The sequence below is a fragment of the Oreochromis aureus genome, linkage group 16 (genome assembly GCF_013358895.1).
Source record: "Oreochromis aureus strain Israel breed Guangdong linkage group 16, ZZ_aureus, whole genome shotgun sequence".
NCBI lineage: Eukaryota > Metazoa > Chordata > Actinopteri > Cichliformes > Cichlidae > Oreochromis > Oreochromis aureus.
This window is the reverse complement of record NC_052957.1, coordinates 5147167-5161649: the sequence shown is the minus strand read 5'-3', so window position 1 is coordinate 5161649 and position 14483 is coordinate 5147167. Positions and strand designations below refer to the sequence as shown.

At 40.2% G+C, this 14483-nt stretch overlaps 1 protein-coding gene across 1 annotated transcript in view; it reads right to left on the bottom strand.

Annotated features, from left to right (window-relative positions):
- Positions 1-14483, bottom strand: part of spegb (striated muscle enriched protein kinase b) — a 37514-nt gene that overhangs the window by 8241 nt on the left and 14790 nt on the right. The window contains exons 9-33 of the mRNA XM_039600331.1: positions 13904-14079; positions 13388-13648; positions 13123-13281; positions 12333-12522; positions 11996-12225; positions 11321-11440; positions 10987-11091; positions 9326-9532; positions 9041-9164; positions 8510-8682; positions 7774-7886; positions 7425-7593; positions 7239-7335; positions 6930-7130; positions 6726-6783; positions 6553-6630; positions 6249-6421; positions 5486-5512; positions 5205-5357; positions 4782-4824; positions 4623-4691; positions 4267-4538; positions 1811-4170; positions 1542-1694; positions 378-494 (exon numbers count right to left, since the gene is read on the bottom strand). Of these exons, the coding sequence (XP_039456265.1) occupies positions 378-494; positions 1542-1694; positions 1811-4170; positions 4267-4538; positions 4623-4691; positions 4782-4824; positions 5205-5357; positions 5486-5512; positions 6249-6421; positions 6553-6630; positions 6726-6783; positions 6930-7130; positions 7239-7335; positions 7425-7593; positions 7774-7886; positions 8510-8682; positions 9041-9164; positions 9326-9532; positions 10987-11091; positions 11321-11440; positions 11996-12225; positions 12333-12522; positions 13123-13281; positions 13388-13648; positions 13904-14079 (5828 nt within the window). The remainder of the gene's footprint in view (positions 1-377; positions 495-1541; positions 1695-1810; positions 4171-4266; positions 4539-4622; positions 4692-4781; positions 4825-5204; positions 5358-5485; positions 5513-6248; positions 6422-6552; positions 6631-6725; positions 6784-6929; positions 7131-7238; positions 7336-7424; positions 7594-7773; positions 7887-8509; positions 8683-9040; positions 9165-9325; positions 9533-10986; positions 11092-11320; positions 11441-11995; positions 12226-12332; positions 12523-13122; positions 13282-13387; positions 13649-13903; positions 14080-14483) is intronic.

Below are 14483 nucleotides of genomic sequence, written 5' to 3'. Positions count from 1 at the left end.
CATTATAAGATGTGAAGGTGAATATTTATTTCCTTTTTCTTACCTACCCTTTTCTTACTTGCCCTGTGTCTGGTTGTGAATTTGAGCCCATTTCTGCTGTTTAAGGATACCACTCTAAAGAAATTGATACCGGTATAACAACTCATTCGAAGAATAATCTCAGCTGTTTTACCTACAGCAACATTTATGTTCACTGTATGTAGCATCTGTAATTACATCATATTTGCATCAATATGCAACATAATATGTCTCTGCACTCATGAATGTTAGAACGATTTTGCAAATTACTGCAAACTGCAAACAAAATGATTCTAATCACATGCACATGTAATACCCTCACTAAGACACTAGTATTTATTCACATTAAAGATCCTCACCTTTCATCCAGGTAATGTGTGGGTGGGGACTTCCAGCTGGCAAACAGCTGAGTGTCACTGGATCTCCCTCCAGCAGCACATGATCTCTCAGTTTGATATGGAATACTGGAGGGAAATCTGGCAGTTGAAGACAATTACAATAATTAATCACATAAACACTGTATGATTAAAGACAAAACTAACAATCATCATTATGAAGTAATTTTTTTAACAATCTGAAATTGAGCATATCTGAGGACTCAGCAAATACATTTCTGTACATGCCATTGGCAAATGACATGTATAAAACCCTATTTACATCGTAATGTTACTTTAAAATATAACATGTCTCAAGATAATTATTAACTGTATAACTGTAGCATGTCTGTGGTTGTTGTAGCCTCTGCAAGCTGCTTTACAACCCACTACCACCTTGTTATTTTAATACTGTTTTTGACTTATTTGTTGCAAGTGATGGTTGCATTTTTCTGTAATGGGGTCTTGCTGCTGCTTTTTGTGCCTGAGGCTTCCCTGCCTGACTGAAATACACATTTTTCTAAGCAACTATATTTTAGTCAGGAAAAATATATTTCTTAATAACAAGCATTTTGACCAAGCAGGTGGAAACTGTCACATTATAAAGTACCGCAATTGCACAGTGACAATAATGTCACAGATCCACTCTATGCTGGTGGATTTGGTTTTATTTCTGGTCTGATAACGAAAATGAAGTTGATGCTGGCTGTAGCTTCATATTTAATGGATACATATGGAAGAGGTCTTCCTATTGAAATAAAAAGGCGATTCAAGGCCCATACATCGGGGCGATCGTGGCTCAAGAGTTGGCAGTTCATCTTGTAATCGGATGGTTGCCGGTTCGAGCCCCGGCTCCGACAGTCTCGGTCGATGTGTCCTTGGGCAAGACACTTCACCCATTGCCTACTGGTGGTGGTCAGATGCCAGTGTCGGGCAGCCTTGCCTTTGTCAGTGCGCCCCAGGGCAGCTGTGGCTACAATGTAGCTTGCCATCACCAGTGTGTGAATGGGTGGATGACTGAATGTAGTGTAAAGCGCTTTGGGGTCCATAGGGACTAAGTAAAGTGCTATACAAATACAGGCCATTTACCATAGTAAATGTCATCATTGCCTTACCCAAATACTTTATTTACACTCAAATATAACTTACCAGAAGCCAGTTTGGAGTATTGGCGTGAACGTAAGGAACTACTATCTCTGGAGATTGCTGTGGGTATGTCAGGCTGTGATACTGTCTTATCTCGCCTCCCTCTAGTCAGGCCCCATCGATCCCAGCGAGATCTGCGCTCAGCCTCCAAGCCTGCTACAAGAAAAGGAATAAGAAAGAAAAGCTTCATAAACAACATTAATCTTAAAAAAGTACAACAGATAGTCCCCTGGTTAAATATTGATTTAAAATGGAAAGGTAACTGGCCATACCCTTTGCTGTGTCTGATTTTAGGCTGGACATGGACTCTAGAGACTCGGTTGAGGTGCCATTAGTGGCCTGAGATGCTAGCTGGTTCTGAGGAACCTTCGTTGCACGGCTCTCTGATGTTGAACGACGAAGCATGGAAAGAATGGGTGTCCTCTTGGGTTCCTTTTCTTCTGATGCTCTTCTCTCCTCTGAGTAGCTGCGGATTCTTGTAGAGATCCCAGCAACTGTTGATTCAATTTTCCTGCGCATTGCCAACACTGGTGATTCATTTGGTTTCTTAATCTCTTTTTCATCATTTTCCACCAACCTGTCAGCTCCCCCATCCATTCTTGACATCTCGACTTCTTTCTTTTCCTGAGATCCTCTTCGGCCAAGTGTCCAAGAAAGCCTAGGTCTTGAGGCAAGAGAATCATCTTCCTTCATCATTTCCTCTTTGCGCTCTGTTGATGGAGTCCTCTTCAAGCGCATTGAGAGCCTTCTCATAAAGCCTTGGTCCTTTTGAGCTTCGCGAAGATCCTGGACTGACTTTGACTTCTCCTCAAGTCTTCTTGGTTTTAATTCTAAAGGTGCACCAGTTGGCCCAGGTCTGTATATCTCTTCGCCTTTCTCTGTGGAATCTGAAGTAGCTTGTAATCCATCATCTTGCTTTGAGCGTGACAGAAACTTCAGACTTCTGGTGAGAGAAGATTCACGCTTTTTAAAGCGTGCCTCAAAGACCTCTTCAGAGGTGATATCCTGTAGGTCTGCTCCTGCTGAAAGCCCTTCTTGGGCTGAAGAATGTGTAACAGTCTTGGGTGGACTGGGTTCTTTTGTTATCATTTCTGGTGATGCTACTCTGGAATATACAGCAGGGTGCTCAGTGGTTGAAATGGTGGCTGGCTTTGGTGGACCAGGTATTTCAGAGCTGGCAGGGGAAGATATACCAGTTGATACTGGGGATGATGAAATTGTTGGAGTAACAACAGGTGTAGAAGGGCCTAGCGGTGGCTCACTGAGTGGCTGAAGTGTGGGGACCATCATAGTCTGCATAATACTGGCATATGCTGAAGTCCTTCCATCTGGCAGAACAACTCGAGCAGGAAGCGAGGGTGTTACATACGTTGAAACAACTTTTCCTGGGGAAATGGAATATTCTTGTGTTGGTCTCAGCATAAATGAGCTTGTGGTTATTGTCACCTCAGAAGATTTCTCAGGAATAGTTTCTTTCTCTTCTACATGTTCTATAGCAACCTTTACGTTTTCCTTAGCGTTTGATTCAGTGACAGTATCAACTCTTTCCTCTTCTTCTTTCATTAACTCTTCCTTTTCTTCATGGTTCTTTTCTACCTCTTCTTCCTCTTCCATTTTCTCTTCTAACATAGGGCTTTGGACCATAGAAGGAGGTGTAGGAGCTCTCTGACCTACAGACTCTGATTCCATCATTGGTTCTTCTGAAATACTCATGTCCTTCTCTGAGAATCCACTGGTGCTTGATCTCTCATCAAAATTACTATCTGTGGTCAGCCCTTCCATCTTTTCACTTATAGTCTCATCTGGTTTTATCTCTTTTTCCATAAACGATTCCTCACTCTCAGTTTTGGTTGGACTTTCCTGCAAAACCGACTCTGGTGTTGGCGGTTTTGGTGAAGGCTCCCTGGGAGTAACTGGGCGGGAGTCTAGCTTGGTTTGCTCTGTTAGAGATGACATAGATATAGCTTCCTTGAGCCTTCTCTCTTCTATCTGTGCCAAGGGAATCTCCAGAGGAGCTCCTGAACGGCGGTGTAAAGGTATGGGTTCTGAATCCCCCTGACTGAAAGAAGTGCTTTTGCGCAAAACTTTTGGTTTAGGAACTTCATCCCTTGGGAAATCACTGGATGCAGCTCTTGTTAGTGGAGGTGGGCCCAAACGGACCGTACGAGAATACCGATCTGAGGACACTGCACGTTTTTCATCTCCCATTCCTAATGTTTCTAACAGAGGTCCTCTCAGTCCACTCATCTTGTTGTCCACAGAGCCACCACGAAGCAGTCGTTGCCTCATCAGCTCCAGTTTGAGAGCATAGTCTTCTTGACTCATCTTGGCAGTTCCTGGGCTGGTGCTCCTTTTTGGTAGTTCCATAGAGACAGCTTTCTTCAGAACTCTTCTGCCATCATCTTGACTTCCTTCTCCAGGTGCTTCTGGTGTAATCCGAAGCATCAATGCACTATCAGCTGAGCCACCACGCCTTAGCTCTCCTCTTCGTCGTCCACCTTCTGGTTTGTCTGACTCCATGCTTGAACCCCGTCTCAGTGGTTTTCTAGATAACTCTGATTTTTGGGGCAATTCAGCAGGTGATTCTTCCTCATCTGAAGAACCCTTTTCATTGGGTTGTGATAATCTTTTCCTCAGGCGGCCTTTGCCTCCTACTTCAAGTCCTTCTTTATCTATTTCTTTAGGATCACACTCCATTGTCTCCTGGCCTTGAACAGAAGACCCAGACCAGTTATTTGCTCTGTTCTGCTTCCCTGCCTCCTGCTCATTGGTCTGAATGTCATTCAGTGACATCCTTGATCCAGAGAAGTCCATGTTAAGTGGCATTGGAATAAAGGGTAGTTCATCAATGTCCTCATCAGAATCAGAAGAAGATGATGGCGGTGGCGAACCCTCTTTAAGGTGCCTGGGAATTGCGATGGAAACATGGCTGGAGGAATCATTTAGCAATTCGGGTATGGATCTCATGACCATTTTTGATTTATAGCTGATCAGAGAACGCTAAAAAAAGGAAAATGTGACAAAATAAGTACCACAATGTCACCTTTTCAACATGCAGTAATTAAGAACTACAGCTCAGCTCACCTGCCACCTCCTGCGAGATACAAATTTCTTTAAGGCCTCTGTACTTATGGCCTTCCCCTTACTAAGGGTCTGTACAATAAATGGACATAAAATTTAAAACAAATAAATGAGAAATGGGACTTTACTAAGAATTGCCAAATGGATATCACTTATTCATACCTTGAACCAGGGGTGTCTGAGACATTCCTGGGTGTCTGGTCGTCTAAAATGATAAAACAAATATGAAAACTGAAAATAAATAAATCTGCATAAATAAATAAATAAGTATCAGACAGAATTCTGGAAATACTGAAACAAAAATCTTTTACTTTTACAAAAATATTAAAAAATATTAAATTCAGGCTCAGTATAGTGAACAAAACTAATATGTAATGACAAACCTTTATAGTTCCGATTATCAACTCAGTGTTGTTGACTTGGATGTGATTGTTTTCATAAATTATTATATTTGATGTATGATATTCGATGATACATAATAACTAATCACAGTTATCCAGCAAGTCAGGATTTTACTGTGGTTGACACATAACTGTTTACAAGTATTGAAACCTGGACTAAAAGAGATACAGCGGTGTTACTCACAGTCTGTCAGCCACCAGCAGCTTTATGATGAACCCTTTAGCTTCTCGGCAAAGATCGGCAAACATGCTCTCCTCAAAAGCCACGTTATAGTTTCTGATGTTCAGTACAGAGCTGCGATCATTCTCGCCAGCAAATGGAGATACACCGGTCAGACTGACAAGAGAAATAATAGCATTTAATAATAACAAACTTAATAAGAAACTTAGATGTAGTCCTGACCAACACACTGAAAAAGGTTTTTAGCATTATGGAAAATTAAAACTAATAAAAAATATGCTTACCACAGATATGCTATTACTCCAACAGGCCTAGAAAAGTAAAGAAAAAACAACTGTGATGAATCATCCAAAACTGCTAAACTGTTGCCATCGACATACACAGAAAGTCCCAGTAGGAAATTAAATTCAGAGTTCTCCCAGGATCTCATAAATGTGAAGCAAAAATTTAAAAATTCCTTCACAAATAGTGATTTAGTTGTTGCAGGATGGCAACAAAATGATATAGGGAATTGGCAACTTTGTTTTTTAAATTTACTGTTTTAAACAAAATATAGGGTTCAAAAGCAAAGCAGAGTTGGGGTTTTATATAGAAAATAAAACTAGAATAAAACCAGCTGGCAACCTGTTGAGCGTAGTCCGCTGTTGCAAGAAGATGCGTCACAGACAAGTTGCACTCATCAGTATAGGCAGTCTCAGATCAACTGAAATGTGTTGGCAATGTGTCTATTTTTTTAAAACTAGATAGCTGCTATTTGCAAACCTTTGGCCATCTGTTTGAGAGTGATATCATTTAGCATGAGTCGGACTGTGACTGCTTGGAGACAGGTTGCTACCCACCAGGACAGATATAAGTGGTTGACCAGAGACTGAGGGTGTTGCACGTTCAGCCTCTGGGCGACCAGCGGGTCACTGCAACTAATTGCAACTGGGTTTCAACAAAAAATAAATACATAACAAATCAGTTCAATCATTGGGCTACCTCTGATTTTCACTAGTCACATGGAAGGTGGTTTTCTATTTTTAGTGTAGTGTGACTGAGTCATACCATATATCTGTTGCTTTTGACACGGGGCTCTGATTGACAATTTCTGGTGCAACAAATTCTGGTGTGCCATATTTGCAGTATTGAGCTTCATCAGGTGTGATCTCCACGGCATTGCCAAAATCACAGAGTCGGATTTGATCACCATGGGGGTCCACAATGAGGATGTTTTCAGGCTGATGAGAGAATTAGGAAATAATATCTAACCATTGTCTGCTATGAAAGTGCAACTGATATGATCATTTAATAAAACACTTTTGACACACAAGACGATGAAAAAGTACAATGAGGACTCTTATGTATCTACCTTGATGTCCAGGTGTATGATGTTCAAATGATGAAGGTAGTCCAAGCCTTCAAGAAGTTGTCTAATACATGAACGAACCTGATGGTCCAAAAACAAAAAAGATTTTTTTGATCAGATAATAAGAAAATACAGATAAATGAAGTATTTATTTAGTGAAAAATTGGGATCCTTACATCAGACTCCATTACTGTAGATTTTCTTGTAAATCTGTCAAGCAGCTCCTCATGGCATCTTTAACGATCAGTTAAGGCATTTCTTTTTGTTAAATTAAATGCACTTTGCAACAAATGATTTATTATGTTATAACACATTCAATATTAAAATGAGTCTTTAACATAAACCTGGTTTGTTTTATGACTGCTTTAAAATACGGATACATTTCAGTGACTATGACAACAGCATTCTTCTTCTCAAAGGCATCATGAAAGTAAAGCACTCTCTCGTGGTCCAGCTTGGAAAGCAGCTTCATCTCTCTCAGAGCGGATGTCTTCTTCTTGGCCCGCGTGGAGATAAACTTTGCAGCATACTCCATCTTGTCTGCCTTCTGAGTCACACGTTTCACATAGGAAAATGCACCTCTGGAGAAACAGTTTGTCAGTTTCATTATTTCTTAATAGGTGAAAAAAAAAAGACTGTCAAGTAACAGTGCACTTCAGCTGTGGGATCTTTTCTTAAAACCGATTTACCTTCCAATTTCCTTGTGGATGTCATAGTAATCAGTCAGTCGGCGCATTTTCCTTAGAATAGTTTCCTCATCGTCCATGGGATCTTCTTTACTTTTAGCTACAGAAAAGATAAAAGATTAAATGAGTTCCATCAATTTGTTCATTCAAGAGCCTTTGATAGCTCGGACAGACAGACTGGCCTCTTACCTTCATGAATGGTGAGTTCGGCTTTACAGGATACAGATCCAGCTAAGTTCCTTGCAGTGCAGGTGTAAACCCCGGAGTCTTCTGGACGAGCATTTAGGACCACCAGGGAGCATTCATTATCATCGTACACAAACGTGTAATGACTGCTCTCTGACAGCAGGATATCATTCTGAAAGCAAATATGTTTTAAATAAGTTTTACAGCGGGTCGTCTTGCGTTTGCTAAAAACTCCTTAAAAACTCTTATGGTTATTTCCCATTTCACTACTTTAGTTAACAGCACAGAGAAACCAGTAAAGAATAATTAGTCATGCAGGGCCATTGCATTAAACACTATAATGGATGGAAACCTTGAACCACAAGATGTCAGGGATGGGTTTGCCCTCCACGACCACAGCAAAGCGAGGGCTATCCCCAGCACAAACATCCAAATCTTCCATAATGGTCTCAAATGTTGGTGGAGCTGTAATGACAGTATAAAGTTAAATCAATTTTGAGGCAATTATTTGCAGTTATTTTGTACTTAGTCTCCAAATATGTCCATCACTGGAATTCTGAAAGCAGATGTCACAGATGATCTGACTGAGAAACTGAGAGACTACGCATGCTGATACGGTAGAGATCTGGAATCACAGGAGATCCACCCTAAAGTACACTTCATCCTCCTTTTTGACACTAGTGCAGATCATTATCATGTTGTAGACCTGATGCATTAACACCAGTGAATAAATTCATAAGGAAAGGGTTTATTGAGGTCATGGAAAACCAGAGTGGTCAGAGCCCAGAGTCATTTTTCCAGTGACTTCTTGTCAAACACAGAGTAACCATGTCATAATAATACACTGCTTTTCCATTTATTTTACTGAGACCATGAATAAAATTAGCATCATGTGGTATAAATGATACTTGAAACTAGTTATTAAAAACATAAACTTTTAAGGGAGTCATAGTCACAATCAGACGTCTTTTTGAAACAGTCGCCCCCTGCTGGCCATTAGAGAGACTGCATTTCCACAAAAGCTTTGCTTTTAAACCCAGAGACTATGTTCATAATTTATATGCACACAGTCTACCTGAAATCTATACCTGCCATCTCCACAATGAATTTGCAGCTGTCACTGCCATACTTATTGGAGGCCACAAACTCCATCTCCCCGACGTCAGTGCTCTTCACTTTCAGCAGCTTCAGCGTGTGCTGGTCGTCATCTGGCATTGTCATCTCATACAGGCCTGGCTTGTTGGCAAGGACCACTGCTCTCCTGGGAACAAAAGCATTTTCAATCAGGTCAGATACTTATAGGAAGGAGGGCGGCAGTGTCACTGAGTCAGGACATAATAATAGACTTTTTTAACTGCTCTGGAATCCTGGATAATCACTGGGAATAAAGCAGCTGCCTCTGTGCACACTGTCATACTGTATTTATGCTTCCCAGTAACAGTACATATATCCTGTAATGTACTAAGTCAGAAAGGGGACAAACGGCACTAGATTTTTTCATGTGAGAGGAATATGTCTGAATTTTTTTTCTTTAGTGAAATTAAAATAAAACTCATTCATTTCCTTGAGTTCATCTTTTTCTAAAAACAACAAAATGAAGTGTATTGACAGAAACTAACCTTTTCCAGATGACTGAAGCATTAACATGATTGAGAGTCATCGAGATAGTGACCGACTGGTTTTCCATCACATATACAGTTTCTGGCTTATCGATAATCACTGGAGCCTCCTGCAGATAAGGACCTAAAGACATAAACCACAGAGGTAATATTTCACAAATTTGTACTGGATGGATGGCTGGATGGCTGGCTGGATGGATGGATGGATGGATGGATGGATGGATGGATGGCTGGCTGGCTGGCTGGATGGATGGATGGATGGATGATCTACAAAGTCAAACCTACCTCTGTCCAGGAGCTGCACTGGGTCAGTAGCTGGCGAGGGCTTGCTGAAAGCCTTGGAGGTGATGGTGAGTACCCTGAAAGCATAGCGCACACCTTTGGAGAGTGTTGTGATGGTGTAAGTTGTCTCCTTCAGGCCTGAAGCTATGATGATCCACTGAATGGAGCCTAAGGCTTGCTGTTGGATGGCGTACATCAAAGAGCTGGGATCTGGAAGGAAAAAAAAGGCTTTTGATTCAAACTGCTCTGGGTCAGTGATTCCTTTTTATATCTCACAGTATATAAAGTAAGTCCATAAAGTACAACATGTAAAAACTGGAGCACCTTGCAGTATGTCAGTATGTTATTTTTAGCATTTATTCTTGATGTTTTTTCATAATGAAATCTGCTGCTTGCTTCAGTGTCCCAGCACTGAATTTTCTGCACATGAAACTCAAGCTGAACATTTCTGCTGTAAAACCAGAGATGAGTAAGTCTTACCCAGAAATGAAAGAACACATCACACTCACAGCCTGGTCATTTGTCAAACATTTTTTTTCTTTCATTTTGACACATTTGGGACTACAATTTACAAAATGAATATTGTGAAAACTTAAACTTAAATAATAAAATAAATCAGTAAAATCATTAAGTAAAAAATAGCTTAGCTTAATAGCTTATCCCACATAACCTTTTCCATTCTCCTATTTTAAATCTATTTTTATGTTTTATGATTTTGTAAACTGCCTGTTTTTATGCCTGCTTTGTTCTGCTGTGTACAGTCTCCTTGAGTGTTCTGAAAGGCACTTTTAAATAAAATGTATTATTATTATTATTATTATTATTATTATTATTATTATTATTATTATTATTATTATTATTATTATTATTATTATTATTATTATCATTAAGACTGAAAACTAGCAAATGAGACCATAAACACATCACGTAAATCTTATACTGAGGTCATAAAACAGAGAAACTGAGAAATGGGATAATTTGCTCATAGTCTTTTAGACCAGCAGCCCCCAACCTTTTTTGCTCCACAGAAAATTTATGTCCGACAATATTTTCATGGACCAGCCTTTAAGGTGTCGCAGATAAATACAACAAAATAAGACCAGTACCGGCACCAAAAAAAAAAAAAAAAAAAAAAGATTTATTCATAACACAAGGGAAAAGACCGAGGGAAACTGAGTTAATGATAAAAACGCTAAAAACCGATAAAAACCCCGAAAACCATAAATTCCACACCCGAGCCTCAACTCTCGCGGCCTGGTACCAAATGACTCATGGACCGGAACCGGTCCGTGGCCCGGGGGTCGGGGGCTGCTGTTTTAGACAACCCGGTGTTTTTTTGGAACCAGAACTGTTGCCCTCTGCTGGACATTAGAAAGAATGCACTGGCTTCACTTTTTAGACCTAGAAGCATGGTCCGTCTTTTACATTCAGTCTATGATCAAATGGCTCTCAGCTCAGATCTGTTCCGTGTTGAAAGCGATAGATTACAATCTGTCAGACCTTTATGGAAAGATGAGATAGACACAAAGATATTAAAATACATGCCTGAAAGGGACCTAAGAAAATGTTCTGCATTAAATGTGTAAAACAATAAATACCTTAAGAATTAGGGATATATTGTTTTGTCTCTTCAACATAGCATATGTGACAATGCTTTTGCTTACCAATGGAAGGGTCCAGCCTCCTTGGTTTCTTCCAGCTCAAGGTGATGGTTTTGCCAGTAATGGATTCTATGACTGGAGTCCCATCGGGTGGGTCAGGGAGAATGTCTGAAAATGACAACAGTGGATTTAGGCAGCTGTATTTTTCTCTGGTGTGGTGCGGCATGAGGCAGGGTGAATAACAGCATCAATCTATAAGGTGCAACTGAGTACGGCTGAGTAATCAGAACATGTTTCTTTCTCACGAGTGTTCAATTCAGTTCAATTTTATTCATATAGCATCAAATCAGAACGAAAGGTTTCCTTGAAGCACTTAAGGAAGAAGACAAAAAATTACCTGTAACGTAGAGATGAGCATAGCAGGTGGCCTTCCCAACTTTGTTAGAGATGACACTCTTGTAGACACCACCGTGGGCATGGCACACAGAGCGGATGACCAGGCTGTGAACATCACGAACTGCAACAGGAGAAAGCAGCTTGGTTTACTCGGTTTTACACGACACAGACAAAGAAGACTGAGGCAGTGGGCATTCATTCAAGTGTGTAAGTGCTCAGTGCAGCAGCTATAGAATAACGACACTCTCTGAGTTTAATTAAACCCTGATCTCACAATGAAATTCTGTGTGCTTTTGCTCCACACAAACAGAAAGAGGACAGCGCCCTTGTTTTTGAAAATTGCTATTTGTAGATTAAAGGTAGTTGAATTGGTTTGCTGCTGAAGCACAGGAGTAGCGACGATCCTGCTGATGAAGAAGCAAACAGGCCAAAAAGGGAATAATAAAAACGCTTTGGTTCAGATTATTACCGCTCGACCAGTAATAAACAAAAACTGTCTGGTTATTATTCCTGCTTAATACAAGCAGTTATTTTTTAAATGAGGTAATAAAAAAATTTAAATATGCATTTTGTTTGAGTTTGCAGAAAAGAAAATCATACATAAATGAATTTGAAATAAATTACAAAGGATGGAAATAAACATCAGATGAAGATAAATCCATTCTGCAAAACTTACACTGTGTCATCTTTCTGTCCTCTGTGCTTTCAATCCTCTTTCCATTGTGGAACCAGGCGATAGTTGGATATGGCAAACCAGCCACTTTGCATTTGAGCACAGCCTCCTTTCCCTCAATCACATCCAGGTCATAAAGAGGTTTGATGAAGTCAGGCATGGTGAAACGCTCCACCTCATTCTCTGGGACCTCTGGCTCTTCAGGTATGGAGGGCATTTTCTCCAATTTAGCCCTGAAGTGATGAGAAGAAGAATTAGATAGGTAACAATAAACATCACTGGAAGCTCAAGCAGAATTTCAAAAAGCACACATGATACAGAGAAAATCTAACACTCTTACATCTGTGAGGAGATGGCTGGACGCGGTTCCTGTATGTACAGTTCAGCAGAGCTCTCTGCTTCGCCGTGACTGTTACGGGCTCTGACAGTGTAGAAACCCTCATCATCGCTGGTCACGTGAGAAATAACGAGAGAATGGCGGCCACCCTCCTGAAGAATACGAATGTCTTCACTTTCTGTAAGTAGATGATCTAAAGGGAAAAAGGAAAACATATTTATATGGAATTTATATTGGAGGAGCATAGCTTGTAAATACGGGAAAAAGAAGGAATAGATGTAAGCTAGAAGTTTACCCAGTAAAACTTTAAAGATAAGTGACTGGTCAGAGATAATCAAAAACACCAAATGATAAAGAATGCAATAGTCAGTAAGAGACTTTGTGTTTATAATTAATTATATGTTCCAAAATAAAAGCCAAGTTTCACTTTTTGCTTCCTATTAAGCGACAATTTAATTAAATCTTGACAGTCAATTTTATATCTGATTTACCATCAGATTAAAAAAAGGCTAAAATCGTCAGTTGGCAGTGAAATTCAGTGATACAAAGAAAAAAGAGAACACTCCAACAATCACATGACCCCTGTGAGCAAGCACTTTGGTGACAGTGGGAAGGAAAAACTCCCTTTTAACAGGAAGAAACCTCCGGCAGAACCAGGCTAAGGGAGGGGCGGGGCCATCGGCTGCGACCAGTTAGGGTGAAATGAAGTCAGGGGTTATTGCACTCCCCACAGAAGGAGTGTGTGTATAAGTGACAGCGTCATCAACCTAGAGGAGTATAAGTATGTTCCTACCAAAGTGGCTCCAGGTGACTTTAGGAGGCGGCGTCCCACTGACTTTGCAGTCAAATCGAGCATTGCGGCCCTCAATTACTTCCAAAACATCCAAATTGCGAGTAAAGAGAGGTTCAAGGGAGGGGATGACTTTGAGTTTGCCACATGAGGTCACTTCCTCTAAAAAATAAAAAAAATATCTCTTAAGTAGAAAGAAAGTTGGAAGTGATAAATATACTTCTTCAAGTTTTGCATCATACATGTGGGATATATTCTTGACACTTACCTTTAGCTGTGCTGAGTTTGCACATGTATGTTCCGCTGTCATCTTCATGTACAGAGTTAAGCAGCAGGCGGCACTTTCTTCCATCAAAGTGCATTTTACAGTTGAGCAATGCTGGCTGGATCAGTTTCCCATCTGCAAGCCAGTCCACATCCGTGTCCTTTGGTCCAATGACGTGACACTCAAACAAAACAGTCTCTCCAGCCTTGGCTGTGATGTCCCTGACTGCCCGGATAACTGCGAGACCTGGCTCCACTGGTGGTGCTGGATATAAATAAAGTACATTTTCTGAAGAGTGCTGTTAAGTGATACAAGAACGGTAGTGTTGTGAAGTAGTTCCAGCCTTCTGTGTATGTTTTCATTCATGTGGAACTATGGTAAAGGAATTGGAGGCATTTCATTACAATGTAGAACAAAATTATTTCCCCAAAACTGACACAGACATAATTAATCACCGAACAAGCGCGAAATGTCGATTTATGCATTCTTAAAAGAAACAGCAAGCAGAAAAATGCATACCTTTCACCTCCAGTTTTGCTTCGCACTGCTTCGTCCCATACTCATTAATAATCCTACAAGTGTAAATTCCAGAGTCCGACTTCACTGCCGACTTGATTGTCATTTCAAAGGCGCCATCCTTCGTCTCACGTACAATGTGATGTGGGCCTGTTTTTACCGTCACTCTGTCCCTCAGCCTACAAGAGCACAAGGGACCAATTGTTTCTATATTTTTCAACAAGAGGTAAATTACTCATACACTGTATTTCATTTTTTCAATAAAGGATGGTCAAGCACAAGCTTTGTCCCACCACATTAGGGGGTGGAATACATTGTCTTTTCTGCTATTGTCTCTTTAGATTCATGACTAACTCTTATGACAAAACCTGCATGAATGACTCAGCCATTTATTGTCAACTACATTAAAAAATAAGACTGGCATTATTAGCCTTAATGTTAAATTTAGCATTAAAAGAACCCCACAAAAAGACCAAAAGCAGTATGTATGCTTTTCTATTAAAACACATTTACAGAGAGTGCTATTTTCAATTAAATCATATATTTGGATACCACATTTTAGCTCTAAAATTTATTTGTACAT